The sequence below is a fragment of the Sapajus apella genome, unplaced genomic scaffold (assembly GCF_009761245.1).
Source record: "Sapajus apella isolate SASKATOON/1434 unplaced genomic scaffold, GSC_monkey_1.0 scaffold41, whole genome shotgun sequence".
NCBI classification, from domain to species: domain Eukaryota; kingdom Metazoa; phylum Chordata; class Mammalia; order Primates; family Cebidae; genus Sapajus; species Sapajus apella.
Genome location: NW_022436981.1, coordinates 19,688,273 through 19,705,399, shown reverse-complemented (window position 1 = coordinate 19,705,399; position 17,127 = coordinate 19,688,273). Strand labels below are relative to the sequence as shown.

At 32.2% G+C, this 17,127-nt stretch overlaps 1 protein-coding gene across 3 annotated transcripts in view; it reads left to right on the top strand.

Moving 5' to 3' along the window:
• EYS (eyes shut homolog) overlaps positions 1 to 17,127 on the top strand; it is a 377,690-nt gene that overhangs the window by 154,413 nt on the left and 206,150 nt on the right. For 2 of the 3 annotated variants that reach the window (XM_032299847.1, XM_032299849.1), the window contains exon 2: positions 15,730 to 16,674. In XM_032299847.1, coding sequence (XP_032155738.1) covers positions 15,927 to 16,674 — 748 coding nt within the window. In that variant the 5' untranslated portion in view covers positions 15,730 to 15,926. Of the gene's footprint in view, positions 1 to 15,322; positions 15,475 to 15,729; positions 16,675 to 17,127 lie in introns of all 3 variants that reach the window. The other variant, XM_032299848.1, reaches the window with a different exon arrangement.

Here is a 17,127-nt window from a genome sequence, read left to right as displayed (position 1 = left end):
CACACACACACACACACACACACACACACACACACACACACACACACAGCAATTATGTATGTTGAAATGATGCAAAACTGATAAACATCTACAATGCAGTAATCATTTATATCTCAATTAGACACAAACTGCATGTCAATGACCAAGAATTATTAGCATTATTAATGGTATTCTACAATTTACAGAATTGTAAAACAACTCAAACACAATGAAAGAGAGAGATATACCAGAAGGATGTGGTCAATAGAACATACAAGAATCATTTTTCTTCATTTCAAAGAATCTCAAGAATTTTTTTTCTGGCATGGACATTACACATTTATATGGTTTGTCTCTGCCCCCACCTAAATCTCATCTTGAATTGTAGCTCCCATAATTCCCACATGTCGTGAGAGAGACTCAGTGAGAGGTAATTGAATCATGGGGGCTGGTCTTTTTTGTGCTGTTCTCATGATAGTGAATAAGTTTCACAAGATATGATGGTTTTATAAAGGGAAGTGTAAGATACGACTTTGCTACTCCTTTGCCTTCTGCCATGATCGTGAGGGCTCCCCAGGCCTGTAGAAATAAGCCCATTAAACCTCTTTCTTTTATAAGTTACCCAGTTTTGAATACGTCTTTATTAGCAGTGTGAGAACAGACTAATACACACATATTGCTATATTTATAGCAATGAACGAAAAGAGACAATGACTTTTGCCCTTGTGGGGGTTTATATTCTAAGATTAAGATGTTATCCCATTTTTTCCCAACCTAAAGAAAACAAATAAAAATAAACCTTCTTGATTAATGTTTTCACTAAATATAGGACATACATATTTCAAAATGTCTGATTCCTTAGATAATGTACATGGAAACCTGTAACACTTGAATATATTGTTGAACATTTACCTTGTGTTGGCCAATTGGCTGTACTAGTGAAATACACACAAAAAAAATAAAACGTATTCCCTGCCCTTTTGGAGAAGAAACGAAGGAGGAAAGTTGGAGGTGAAAACAATAATTTTTATAAGATATGGGTAATGCTGCAGATTTTTCATAATATGTTTCTTAATTTTATAAAAGTAAAATTTTTTTAAGTTAGTCTACTCTAGTACAGTAATTATGGACTCAGGCACTGGTAACAGATGCTTGGATTTAAGTTTGGATTCTGCCAAATACCAGCTCTAAGATGCTGGAAATATTGCTTCTCTGAGACTCAATGTCTTCATTTATCAAATAGGGGTAATGATGTTACCTCTTAAAGTTGTTGTGAGATTTAGATGTGTTAAGTATGTTAAAGAAGGGGTGTCTGTTAAGAACTATGTTGTTAATTATTATCCTTAGCTTTTTGTTTTATTATTTTTTTCTATCTAAACATGAAGATTGTTGAGTGCAGGAGACACTTTTAAATCCATGGGAACTCTTACACATAGACCATGTTTTGAGTTTAATTTGTACTCTCCTGCCTCAAACTTACACTGTCAAACTTGTATATTCTTGATTTTTTTTATTCCCTTCCATGATTAACATCTATAATTCACAATAATGGTAATAATCTGTCATTGGTGTTATGTATGACTGTAGTTGCCTTTACGCAGTTGAAAGAATTAAACTGTAATTTCATAATGCTATTCTTAAATGTTAATTTCTAAATGTAAAATTTATTTATGTTCTTTTATTTTAAATGTTAGTTTTATTTTGAGAGAATTTTTGAGAAAAGAGGTGTTAGTAATACCAGGCATCCTTGTGCCTTTTTACATCCTCATGTAAAATGGACATGAATATTTGTACTAATTTCAAAGACTGTAGATTAAAAGAATATAACATACAAAGCCGTTAGCATAGAGCCTGATGCAGATTAAACCCTTAATAAAATGCTAACTCTTTTTCTGACATCTTTAAGAAATTATCTCACTCTATACTGAAAATTCTATTTGTCTATTTCTCTATATTTTCTCCTGAAACATAAACTACCATTCATGCTTCTACTATATCTTATCAGTCCTAACCCTAAGCAAGAATTTTAACAGTTGTCTACATGTCATAATTTCTCCTTTCATTTTTAAGCTCCCATTTGTAGGGACTTTAAAGCTATCATACTTAAACGTACCTAAATAGCTATGAGGATTATCAGTGGTCTTTGTCCAACTATAGGCCTGCACGCTTAGAATTAGACAGATTTGCATGGGTCATCTTGCTTATAGAACATGTAGGTATATAAATAACAGGTTTCCTCATATACATAGGCAGGGAACCAATTTGTCACATTATGCAAAAATTAAACTGCTGAGAACCTGCTATGTGCCAGAACTATTTTAACATATATGTTCTCATTTAATAGTTTCAGCATCCTTATGCTTTATACATTTCTTCTTTCTTCCCTTCCTTTCTTTTTCATTCATTTTCTTCCTTTATTCAACTATTCTATGAATATTTTTCAGCCTTAATATGTGCTAGGGTATGTGGATTACATACATAATATTACCCAGAAGAGCTTTAGTATATTGAAGAAGCATTCTTATAATTAATTACTTTACTATGTAATTTTTATACTAACAGTATCTGTAAGGGATATGAGTAACTGCAGGTAGTAATGTCTAAGTGTAACAGAAAGTTAGGGAATAATTTCACAGAAATGGTAACCTGAATGTGACCAATGTATTATATTAGAGTGACACACTAGGTTATGAATCCTCTATTTTAATTTATCACATATACAAGTTATATGATTTTAGATTAGTTCTTTGATTTTATTTTATTTTTATTTTTTTATTTTTAGACAGAGTCTTGCTGTGTCTCCCAGGATGGAGTACAGTGGCATAATCTCAGCTCACTGCAACCTCCAGCTCCCAGGTTGAAGTGATTCTCCTGCCTCAGCCTCTTGAGTAGCTGAGATTACAGGAGTATGTATTATGTATGTTATCATATCTGCCTATTTTTTGTATTTTTAGTAGAGATGGCTTTTCGCCATGCTGACCATGCTTGTCTCGAACTTCTGACATCAAGTGATCCCCCGTCTCAGCCTCTCAAAGTCCTAAAATTATAGGCATGAGCCACCACATCTCTCCTGAGTTATTGGATCTTTTTGACACCAATTTGACTTATCTGTAAATTGGTAACAATAGTACATACCTGGGAAGACTCAAATCACAACTGAAAAAAATTTAGCTAATCTAGGTTAGGGCATGTGGATTCCACAATACACATTGAATTATAAGCAGTTTGCCTGTGTGATAAAGCATATGAAGAGGCATGTAGATAGGAGAGCAAGCAAAGAGAAAGTTAGGTTGTTAATCTTAGATCACAGACAGTTGAATATTTAAGTCTGATTTCTATACTTTAGGAGCTCTGATGGACTTTTATCTTGTAAAAATATTCTGAATACATATCACAATTCCATCTATCTGCCTGGCTCTCTCTTTTCTCTCTCTCTTAAACACAATGCATTTACATTAAGAAGTTAATAGTTTTAATTAATAATTTTCTCTGGTTTAAAATAGAATTACTTACACACTCTTTAAAGAATAATTTCTCCCTAGTAGATAAAAATGTATACCATTAGTGGGATAAGAAGCAGGTGTGTTATTTTCCTACAGCTCTTTTAAGTAATGTCATGCATAATGTATTCTTAGTGCAAGAAAATAAAAGAAACATCTTCTAGTTACTGTTTGTCAATTTTATTGCATGACTGTGAGAATAGAATTGGAATCTCTGTAGGTAAAACTTAAAAATGAATAAATCCTTAAGGAATTGGTAAGAAAGTGTCTCCTATTTAGAAATTCTTCACAAATTAACACTGGCTTTAAAGTGTTTTAAGTATACCCAAAAATGCTTTTGAAGTTCAGCCTCAAAAAGAGCAAGAGGCAAATAGAGACAATTATGTGCATCATCAAACACTGCACCATATTTACCAATGGAATAAAAAACATTGAATGAAATAATTGCCTGGAGTGATATTGTTTTACAATTAAATAAGAACTTTCTAAATTAACAACAATACATAAGCATACACACACACACACCTTCTTCTGATACATCTAAATGAATGAAAATTGTCACAATTCAAGTCTTAATCACTGAAAAATTTTTAATATTAGAGATAAGGATGTGTCAGAGAAAAACACACCAAAAATAAGTTCAAAATCAAAGGATTTCAAGTAAGAATAACAATGGACTTTTACATCAAAAAAACTGAAAGAGATGAAGAAATACCTTCCCTACAGGAAAATGATCTTCAACCCATCACTATATCTTCAGTTAAAAAATAATCAAAAGTATGAATCAAATGATGCTTTTGAGATATTTGAAGTTTTAAAAATGTGTATCTCATTTCCCCTTGCTGAGAGGACTATTGGAAAATGTTCTTCAGCAAAATGAGAGATTATAAGAGTAATATGTGTGGTCCAGGAAACAAAGATCCAACAGAGAAGTGAGGCAATAGAAATAGGCAGAAAGATGCTGATAGAAGGATTCAGATGTATAGCTGTGCTACCATCTGGAAAGAAGTAACTTCACATTGCAACATTCCAACATGGGAGTCTACAGGAGGGAAACAAACAAGTAGACAGAAAGGAATTGCTTACTGTATTTCACCATATTGACAGGAGGCTTATATTTAAGTTTGAAAGTACCGACAAAAAATTATTAATTGGACACTGTTAAATGAAAATCTTCTCTTCCGTAAGAGCTACTCATCAGAAAATAAAAATTTAATCCACAGACCATTAGAAAATATTTTCAAGTCGTATGTCTAGTATAGAATTTTGATCTAGAATATGTAAAGCTCTCTAAACACTCAGTTATACAAAAACAAAAAACCCAAATAACAATAGGAAATATATTTGAACTGTTATTTTACCAAAGAAGATATGAAGGTGACAAAGAAGCGTTAAAAAATGCTTGACATAATTGGTAATTTAATGAACCACAATCAAAAATATGGTAGGATGGCTGAAGTTAAAAAGACTACCCATATCAAGTGTTAGAGATGATATAGAGTAACTGGAACCCTAAAACATTTTTGATGGAAATGTGTAATTGTAACACAACTTTGAAGAACATTTGGCAGTTTTTTAAAAAGTTAAATATGCACTAACCCTGTGAAGCACCTGTTTCACTCCTAGTATTCATATATGATCAATGAAAATGCATGTCCACACAAAGACTTGTACTCTGATGTTCAAAGTTGCCTTATTTGTAACAGACAATATCTAAACAAGTCAAAAGTTCATCAACTAGCAAATGAATAAATAAATTGTGATATATCCATAAAACAGAATACTAATCAATAGAGGTACTTATGGTAGTTGTACGCAAATTATTTTTCTTGAATATTAGAAGCCATTAATATTTCTAAAAAACCCAGTAGAAGTTAGTAAAATTCAATGTTGAATTTGGGTTATAGCTCTGACAAAAGACCTGGAAAATTACATTCTCAATCTCAAAACAGAAAAAAGAGTACAAACTGGAAATCATTGACTATTCTTGGACACACCAGAAAACTGAGGGTTCGTGCCAAACTGCCATTCTGAAATTTACATAGGTAAATACAGACTATTATAGCAGAGATGTTTAATTTGAAGTAGAAGTCACTAGAGACCTAAACTGGGATGAAAAATTAAATGGTAATTTAAATGTATTGCTGAAGACTAAGTTTGGATTAGTGTGAGGGAGACTCTCCTGGGGGCTACACTACAGTCTTAGGTACGTCCTCCCACTTTCAAAGGCTTTTTCTCCAGGATTTTTCTCCAAGTTCTCACTGTAAAGATCTGAGAAGAATTCGGTGGAATCCAGGGCATGGGGAGGGGAAGAGTTATTCTTTTTAAGTGAACCCAGATTGTCTTCTAACAAAGGTCTACTCTCCAGTGGGGAGAGTTTGGCCAGAGTCATGCCAGGACTGTAGCAAGGGCATGTGTCATACTCCAGCCTTCTGTATACTTCCTATCTCAATTAGAATGGAAAATTTAATGAGAAGAAACATTTCTGAAGGCTACAGCCTAGAGACACAGACCAAAGAAAAGACTGAGATTTAATTGGAAGATCATAGACTATAGATCATAGATTATATAATTTCCCTCTTGTATACATTACCATCAAACCAACAGAGCCTCAGTACCATAAAAGACGATTGCTGAAAGCTGCAAGCCATAGACATTCTCTGTAAAGGAGTACTTAGGAAAGTCCCATAGAAAAGGGATGTCAAAGGCAGACACTACGGGAATTTGAAATCAAGCCTTAGATAGCTTTAGGTACGGAAAATTCTAAATAAAGCCCAAGCCCTGCCTCATTAACACAGATCCTCACATTAGAGGCCTGTTCTTCTCAGTTCCTATTACGCAATATGGTATGTTTGAATTTCAACAAAAATTTGCAATGCATACCTAAAGGCAAGAAAGAATAATCTGAAGAGACAAACTAATCATCAGAACCACATTCATATATCACAAAGATGTTTTAACTGCCATATACATAATTTAAAATAGTTATGAATATGCTAAGAGAGCTAATAAAAAGGAAGACAGAATGCAAGGAAACTAAGGAAATCTCAGTAGGCTTGAAAATATATCATGGAGATTTCCCAAACTGAAACTCAAAGAGGAAAAAAATAAAATCACAGCAGAATATTTAAGTACTATGGGACAATTTTCAAAATTGTATTATGTATTATTGTAATATTACAAGGAGAAGAAGGAAAACAGAGCTGAAAAAATATTTGAGAAAATAATGTCTGAGAACTTTCCAAAACGAGTGACAAACAATTCTCATTTCCTGGAAGTTCAGGGAACATCAGGCAAAATAAAGTACAAAGATAAAAACAAAACAAAGAAATGATTCATCTAGGCATGTCATATGCAAACTGCAGAAAACGAAAGACAAAGGAAAAGTCTTAAATGAAGCCAGAGGGGTAACAAACACTTTATACAGAAACAAGGGTCAGAATTACAGCCAACCTCTTACTGGACACTATACAAATAAGAATAGTGCAATGATATATCTTTCAAAAGAAAAAGCCCACTAACCTAGAATTCTATACGTAGTAAAATGATACTTTGAAAGTGATGAAGAAGTAAAGACATTCTCATACTAACAAAATCAGAGATTTCAATGAAGGCAGACATGTCATGGAAGCATACTGAAAAACAGAGTGAAATAATATAGGCCGGAAACTCAGATCTATATGACGAAAGGAAGACAGTCAGAGAAGGAATAAATAAAGGTCAAATAAAATGCCTTATTTCCTTTTTATTAATAGACATAGATACAGAAATAACTTCAAAGTAATAATGATAACCGTATATTGGGTGATTGTAGCATATGGGTAAGTGAAATAACAGTCATGTCAGAAACTGCAGGAGGGATAAATTAGGAATATTCCATTACAAGGTACAGTTGCTACACATGAAGCAGAATACTGTTATTTAAAAATTAAATTAGTTAAAAAAGGATATTTTGGCTGGATGTGATGGCTCATGCCTGTAATCCCAATACTTCGTGAAGCTATAATAAGAGAATCACTTGAAGGCAGGAGTTCAAGACCTGGGCAACATAGCAAGACTGTTTCAAAAAAAAATACTACTCAACTAATTTTTGATAAATAATCAAATGTAATTCAAAGGCAAAAGTATAGCCTTTTATTAATTGCTTTTGGAAGAATTTGATATTCATATGCAAATAAAATGAACATAGGTATTGACTTCACAACTTACACTATCCACAAATATTAGATCAAAATGGATTATATACCTAAATGCAAAACACTTAACTACAAAAGGTCTAGGAGAAAACATGGGATAAAATCTAGATGACTGTGGGCTTGTCAATACATTTTTTGATACAACACTGAGAGCATAATTTGTGAGAGAAAATGGAAATTTGGACTTTATTAAAATCAAAATCAGATCTGAAAGTGACACTGTTAAGGGAATAAAAATACTTTAGGAAATATTGGCAAAATGTATAACTGATAACAGATTTTTATCCAAATGTAAAAGGATCCTTAATAATAACAATAACGCAAAGAATGAATTAAACATGTGCATAAGATCTGACTAGACAATTCAACCCCCAACATATATAGCTGGTAAATAAGCACATGAAAATATGTTCAACCTCATTTGTCATTAGAAATCTGAGCAAGCAACAATGTGATACCAGTTAATACCTATTTAAATGGCTAAAATCCAAAGAATCCACACTACTAACTGCAGGCAAAGATGTGAAGTAATGATAATTCTTGATTAATTGCTGGTAACTTTTTTTTTTTTAAATGGTACCACCACTTTGGAAAACAGCTTAACAGTTTCTTCCAAAACTAAATAAATATGGTTTATTACATTCCAAAGAATTAGTATGGCAATGAAGATGGGATTAAGAGTAGTGGTGAAACTTGACAAATACTACCTCAAGACAAGTAACCAAGGTTAACATTAATGATGCCTAGTTATATTTAATATGATGTGATGAAAATGACACTTTACTACTTTACTTCTTCAAGTAAAGAAGATTTTACTTCTGTGGGCTTTCTCCCCAATACATATTACTTCCATCCAACAATGGAAAAGAAGTGAGATGATGAATCATAATTGCAGGCTCTTCTTCCACAAATACTTAACCCAGTAGTCCTCAAAAACGTCAAGGTCGTCAAAGCAAGGCAAGTAACAACCAGGAAGAGCCTAAAAATATATGACTACTGTATGTAATGTAGTAGTCTGAATAGTATCCTAGAAAAGAAAAGGGGGCATATTATAAAAACTGAAAAAGTCTGAATGAAGCATTAAGTAAAATTCATTAGTTATTACACTAATATTAACTCATTAATTGTGACAAGTGTATTATACGAATATGAAATGTTAAAAATCATAGAAAATGGACAATATGGTTTACATGAGAACATTCAGCACTCCCTAATAATTTTGTAAATTTAAAACTCTGCTCAAATTTTTAAAAAATATGTGTTTAAAAAGTTAATATAATAAAGATCCATGTGCAGAGTTTTCGGGAATGTAAGTGTTCCACTTCTTTGAGTTAATATCCAAAGTATGATCTGGGTGACATGAGTATGATTACTGGATCACATGGTAAGAGTACCTTTAGTTTGGTAAGACATCCTTATTCTATTTGTAGCACCTTTATTCATAATTGTCAAAGCATGGAAGCAAAACATTTTTGTCTATAAGTTCCATGTAACCTTTGGCTTTTTGTATACTTAAGCTATGTTAATTTTAATGAAAGGTCAATGTTTAAAAACAAAGAACTTTTTTTACAGAAAGCTAAAACATGTAGACAATGGCAAATAAGTTATACTTCATTTGAAAAAATTTAGTAATCTATAAAATCATATGTGGAGCAAGGAAAAGGAAGTACAAAATAAGGCATAATTTATTTAAAATTTTATTTTATAAAACCAGCTCTGTTTTTAAAAGAAAATAATAATGTTGGTAAAGTTATGATGCTATTATCTCACTCATTTCTGTTTAACAATAATATTTTCCCCCTCCAGGTAATGGCAAAGTTGTCTAGATAATATATTTTAAGGCAAGTTTATAGTGTTACAAAATGATTCTAATTTCTTAGAGCATATTTTAATATGTCAATAATAATCTTTATACATTTTATAATGTCATATATGAGATTAAGTATTTTGATAAAAATTTAACCACAAGATAAAGAAAAGTTAATACAAAATTTATAATTGCAATCGAAATGATAGTTCTTGAATAGTAAGTCATTTATACTCTATATTCAGTGAGTTACCAAGCGTCATTCATTCTTTACTCAAATTACAATATATTGCTGTTTCTTTCCATTTCTTTACCACTTTTAATCCAGATACTGTAGACCAACTGGATTATGGCAACTGTAATGTGTTTTTCTTAAATGTAGTTTTTCCTCATTACAATAGAAAGTATTCTGGAAAAAATATATTACCTCTGTCAAAAGATAGGAAACACGATTTTGAAAGAGATGAATAATAAAACCTCAATGTAATCATTTATGCTCTCATTTTAATCATCTACAAAATAACAGTAACAATTGCTGTGATAATTCAGATTGAGATGAAGACTGCGTATACCCCCCCTCCTCCTCCCACACAAAGGCACATGTATACACGGACACTCAGAGATATAGTATATTATTGTCAATTATTTTCTAGTCTAGATTACTTACATAAAACCGATTTCATTTCACAGAAGACAGACTCTGTTTCAAATAAGTACTCATTAATACAGCCATTTAAAATTTCTGTGACCCACTCATAGAGCATGTGAATTAAAAAGGAATTTTAAAATAATGACATATTAAATTTAATCTTTAACCATTTAAGCATGTTAAAAAGCATTATAAAATTATACATTTGTAAGTAGCTGTATAATGAGCAAAACAAAAAGTTCTGACCTTCCCCCATCCCCAAGACTAACCTATGATGCACTTCATTCTTCAGCTCATCTGTGACGCTCAGTCTTGCCGCTCTTTCTACCTCCTGACATCACTGATCCTGCACATTCCCTACAATCGCCTCATTCCTGCCTGTTTATTCAGTGTAGGATTATATAAATCTGAGAGACAGAAATAACATGATTTCCAGGGAACTAAATGAAGGTACATATTTGCCTATTATTTCTTCTTCAAAAAGCGTCTTCTGTGAAGGCACTTGTAGAGCGACTGATGCTCAACCTAAGTCTGAGTGTAAACACAGCTTTATGAAGAACTTGATGTAATAAATGCGATTTTAACTCTATTTTGGCAGCTTGTTTAATTACTTTTCTTTCATAGACAGTTTTTTCAGAGTTTTCTAATTTGATATTTCTTTCCCTTAATCCCTCCATATCGCTAAAATCTATCTGCTCTTATAACATCAACTGACCATTTACTGGGGTTACCACCATTATAATCATCAAATATCGTAAGCTCATCTCATAATTTACAAAAGTGCTAACTCTAAAAATTCTGAACTTTTTTCTTTGTTTTTTTTCTTAACAAAATGCAAGGATAATTTGAGATACTTTTTATCTGTCTCTTGAATATTATTGTTCTCCAGCATTTTCTGGCATCTTTTGCCTGAGCCACTTTGTTTAATCCTATTCCTTACTGGCAATCATGTAAGGAATTTCTCCTAAATTTTCTGTCTCCTTTGCTTCAGAAGCCTAACAGGATGTGCGCATGTTTCTACAAGATGGCAAATGTGACTGAGAGTGTGTGTTTTGCAATCAGGTCAATACATACACCACTGCTTATTGATTGTGTGAGCTTGGGCAAGTCCTTACTCTTTCTGTGCTTCAGTTTTCTCATTTTATTTTGATTTTTTACTCTTTTTATTTTTATTTCTTTGGACACTATGCTGACTTAAGTTTTCTCATTTTTAAAATGGGGCTGTGACTATTTACTTCACAGGGTTATTGTGATAAGCAAGACAGTGTACTAAAGAAGGGTTGGTGTCTCCCACATAGTAGCTGCATAATCTATCTGGTAAATCAGTCATTACTCCCTTAAAATAATGAATAAATCAGCTGTCTCTTCTCCATTACTCAATCTCAGTTTTATTTTTAAAATTTACCATTTTTTTTCCCTTTTCTAGTCTTCTTGCTAAACTGTTCATCCTCCACACTGCTGGTAGCTATAGCAGCATTTCTGAAACACACATTTTCACTCCCCTCCTATAATTTTAGTCAAATCTGTGATAGGTAAAATTTGCTGTTTACTTTTTAGAGTACAGGCATAAATTATGAGAACGTTTATACATGGTAATTTTTTTTCTATTTCTAATTTTCCTCTGTATATAGTTTAAAAGTACAACATATAATTTATACAAATAAAAAGCTACTTATTGTGGAGGTCATACTTCTTAAAGAAGTGAAACATGAAAAATATTAGGTGTATGGAATCAACTAAAAGCTTTTTAAAGGCTTCCACATTTCATAATATTGTATATTGATTGAAATAAATTACATTCATTATCTCCAATCTTGACTCAACTATCTTTAATTGAATGCCTATTATATGCCAACTATTATAATGAGCTTGTTCTATTAAAATTATTTTATATAAAATGTATTTGTTTAAACCTATATCCTTATTTTTTTAAAAGATGTCATTTAAGATGACAGCTATTTGTGAAAGGAAGAAATACTGTTCATGTTTTCTTAACTACTGAATTTAAGTAGGGCTTTATTTCTTGGAATAACCTAACTACAAAGCTACTATAATAGTGATACAGTTCATATTCATCTGAAATTACACATATTTTCCTGTGAAATACTTTCCTGGGAACGTAACCAGCCAATTGAGGTTATGGTTGTAATTATGTGCAATGCTGTCTATGGCTCCATTATAGTTCTGGGTTTCTGGAATTCTTGTCTCAATAATTATATGATATTAAGGGTAATATCACATGGGATAAAATTACTTCCAGATTTTAACTCTTAAACACACTATCATCAATATTTGTGTTTAGAATTGAGGAGAATGCCATTTGGCTTGCTATTTTGACAGGGTTTAAAGAATGTCTTTATAAATGAAAAGCTGAGACACATAACATCATATCTTTTAAGTCAAAAATCACATCAACTTTTTCAAATTTATAATGTTTATATTACTCTGTTCCCAATAAAATCCAAAGGATTTTATATTCACTATGTATAGATATAAAGTGACTTCATAGATGTTTTTCTGTTGTGGTATATATTTTTTTCCTTTGCTGCTATTTTTATATATTTAAATTTGCAGAAGGCAGAAATGCAATGCATCAAGCCACTTTCTCTTTGAAAACATAAATGCACAATAATTAGAGACCTAGAGTGTTCTAAGAAGCATGGGATTAGCCCCACAATAATGAGAGCTCACATCTGCAGTCAGTCTAAAAATGTCACACAGACCTAATTTTGCTTCAATGCAAATGTAATTTGTTTCTTTGCATTTACATGTGGAAATAAATTAGTGACTGTGTTTAACTCATTTGCTATTTAATCTTTATTGTATCCTTTTCAACTAAGCTACTGGGAAAATAGGAACCTGTGTAGGTTCCTACTACTGTAAATTTGTGATTTACAGGTACAAAAGCTTTTCAATATTACCTAGTGATTCGCAGCTTTCTCTAAAACACAACTTTTTCTCTTGTGGTCATAAATGTATGTATAATTGATTTCTGAACATGTGTGCTAGCAATGACTCAGGTAGATCTTCAGTTGAATGTATGCATAACTAAATCAGACTTCTTCCTCTTCTTTGCTGTGGTATTGCTCTATCTGGTCCTCCTGGATTTTATTCTCTTTCCTTAGGTCAACAGTCTTGGAGATGTAGTAATTATGCCATTTCAATATTTATGGACTCCACCACTGCTATACTTGTATTATCTCTGTACTAATCAGTCTTCATTATTGTTTCACTAGATTAGTGCTGTTGTCTCCTCCACAAGCGTCTCAATTCTTTTAATTCCACTCACCAATATGTTCCTCACTCTGAAACTAGACTAATGGTATTAAAACACGGTGAGCTCTCAGTGTAGCTGACAGGTTCTTCAAAATTGTGACTTTAAGCAAAACGACATGCAGCATGCTGGTCGTCATACAACATTGTTTTATTCAATGTCTTTTCATTGTAATATTGAAGAGAGAAAAATTCTGATTTTGACATATGTTGTTTTGCTTCAAGTCACAGTTACCAAGAATGTATGGAGAAAGTTAAGTGAGGATTTAATTTTTTTTGGTTGTTAATCACCTATTTGAAATCTTCATTGCTCTCAGGTAAAATATGACCTTCTTTACCAAGAATGGCTGCTCCTTCTTGATATAATCTCTTCCTAAATCAAGTGCTTATCTTTAATTGTAATTCCTTTTCCCTCTTTAATGAGAAAAGTTCACTTCTCTTACATCCTTAAAGGCATCCAGTGTCACATTCACCTCAAAATCTTTAGATAGATACTCTCTCCTGGAACATTTTTCCTTTGACAATTTTCCCAGATGATTCCATTTCATCATTTTAGCTTAGACTTTGTTTCCTACATTGGATAAATGTCCTTGCTACATGTCTCATAGCCCTCTAGACTATTTTGCTGATAGTAATTTGATGTTGTTGCTTGTCTGATGATCTGTCTCCTTCATTGGGTTCTTAATTCTTTCCATTGATACTTCATTCCAACTGATCATTGATGAATCATTGATGAATCCTAGTACTGAGCATATTGCCTTGCACATAGATTGAGCTCAAATATACGTTTTTAAAGTATTTCTTTAAACTTTTAGCAAGATTAATAATTTAAATCTATTGTTAAGATGATTCATATATTTGAAATTAACATGATTATGTAGAACATTTTGTTCTGTAGAAGTTATAGTCTATCTTTCTATATGCATATTTGTGTTATGTCACATATACATTTATATTTTATTGATTTATAATATGTAGAACTGAAATAACAAAGAGGTAATTTACAATTCAAATTTGATTTCTGCCTGATCTAGAATAGCCATTAAGATCATTAACATATTAGACTTACCATAAAGATTTGATATGAATTAACAAATTATATAATGGCATAAAATAATTTATTTTAACAACATTTAATTGATCTTTATGGTATAGTAGAAAATGCTCATATTTTAAATCTGAAAAATGTGAATTTTAATACAACATACGCCACTTAACTGCTGGGTGAAATTGTGCAATAACAAAAATAAAAGCTACTATTTACTGAGTAATTAATATATGTTTACATAGTCATTCAATATTCAATAACAACTTGTTAATTAGATGTAATTTTCCCCAGTGTACCTATTTAAAAATGGAGAGAATTAAATCTCTGATTGCCTAGGGACATTTAATGAATGAATAACATAACTGAGATCCAAAGAGCATGTTTTTTCACTGACGTCATTTACCTTTCCTCTCAAAATTCGAGTTTTATTGTGAGGAATGCAGTTTGTTAATCAAGGAATAGAGTGATTTGCACAGAGAAAACCTACAATAATTGGTAGTTACTTCAAAAAACAAAAGTCAATTGATTAAACTCAGAAATCCTTTATGTTTTCTTGACCTCCGGAAGCAATGATGCCTCCCACAGAATTGGTAGGCTGACCTCCTTCTTTCAGTTACCACCATATTTCTTATATTTATAATATTTTAATTATTGCTTTTGACTTCCTTTTCCCTCTTTATCTGCCATCTTCCATCATTCCTACTTAAGTTAATGAAGACAACAGAATTTTATATATATGGGAGCTCCTGTCCTCTGGATTTTCATAAGAGGAATATGATTGTCACTATCAGGCATTTTAAGTCTTGTTTTTACATAAAATAGTACATGAAAAATATATTTAAATGGTTTTTACTTTTTTATGTTTTAAAGATGTTTTTTGAAAACTAATAAGAGGAATGCTTATATCTCAAGAAAATTGAAACCACCTGTAAAAGAATCTTGTCTGTGCTGTGTTTTGATTAGATTGAAGCTTAGTGTAAACAGAAAATACAGAAGTTTATATTTTTGTAAAAAAAAATGCAGTACATTGTTGGCTAAATTATGACATAAAACCAGAACTTTTCAAAATCAGCTGACTATATAGGGCTTAACCAAATCAACATATCTTGATCATGTTTTTCTAGGCCTTCTTTCCCAAAGAAGGCCCCAAGCTGCTAGTGACACTATCTTTGCAGTGTAGGCTCTTATTAAATAGACAGAAAGAGCTGGCATGTTTTATATCATTAAGTAATTTAGGAAAAACTTCACTAACAATGTATGTTTTTTTCTGTTTAAAGGAATATTTACAACATTTGAATTCCTCTGTTTCTCCATCAAAGCACATTGTCATCAAAGCTACTTGCACTTTGGGGCTAGAAACAAAGCCAATTCCAGGAATCGCTCAAACAATTTTGCTTGGAAATTTCCAGCAATACTTAAAACACAATTTTGTAGCAATTCTTTATGATAAACTGTAAAATACAGTTGCCTGAAAATGACTGACAAGTCAATCATCATTCTGAGCCTGGTGGTTTTTCAGAGCTCCTTTATAAATGGAAAAACATGTAGACGGCAATTGGTGGAAGAATGGCATTCACAACCGTCATCATATGTGGTAAATTGGACACTAACAGAAAACATCTGCGTGGACTTCTATAGAGATTGCTGGTGTTTGGGTGTAAACACTAAAATAGATACTTCAGGCAATCAAGTTGTTCCCCAGATTTGCCCTTTGCAAATTCAATTAGGGGATATCCTTGTAATTTCTTCTGAACCATCTCTTCAATTTCCAGAAATAAATTTGATGAATGTTTCTGAAACATCTTTCATTGACTGTATGCAAAATACCACAACTGAAGATCAGTTACTTTTTGGTTGCAGACTAAAAGGAATGCACACTGTTAATTCCAAGTGGCTGAGTGTTGGGACACATTATTTTATCACAGTCATGGCAAGTGGTCCATCACCTTGTTCACTGGGACTTCGACTAAATGTGACAGTGAAACAGCAGTTCTGCCAGGAATCTCCGAGTTCAGAAATTTGCTCTGGTCGTGGTAAATGTCTTAGTGAACTTTGGAGCAAGATATATAGTTGCCATTGCCAGCCTCCATTTTCTGGAAAATACTGCCAGGAACATGATGCATGTTCTTCTAAACCATGTAAAAATAATGGCAGTTGCATTAATAAAAGAGGAAAATGGGATAAGCAAGGATATGAATGTGTCTATCATCCCCCATTTACAGGTAAGATTGTTTAAGATATACAATTTTATTAAAATCGAGAGTACAATGAATTAATAAACTGTTACTTAACAAAAATGAAACTACATTTTAAAAATTGGATTTCTTAGAATTGGCTAAATATAGATTCTGGACATATGCAAATCCTATTAGAGATCCTCTAAAATAGCCTTTTTGCTTAACTGAAAAAGACCTCTTAGAAACATGTTTTATAGTGAAATACCTATATTTACATGTTTCCCAACATCCATTCTTAATGTCTCATACATTAAAAAATAAGAATATCAGAGTGATATAAAAGCTTTTAGTTGCTGAATGAAATGCCCAAGGTTATGGTATTTGGACAGGTGATAATTTGAAAATGAAGTATGCATCTGAGTAGAGGAAGTCAAGGAACTATGGTTGGAGGGCAGTCATTGAAGCTGCTTGGCGGATTGGAGAGAAACTGGTCGTTGT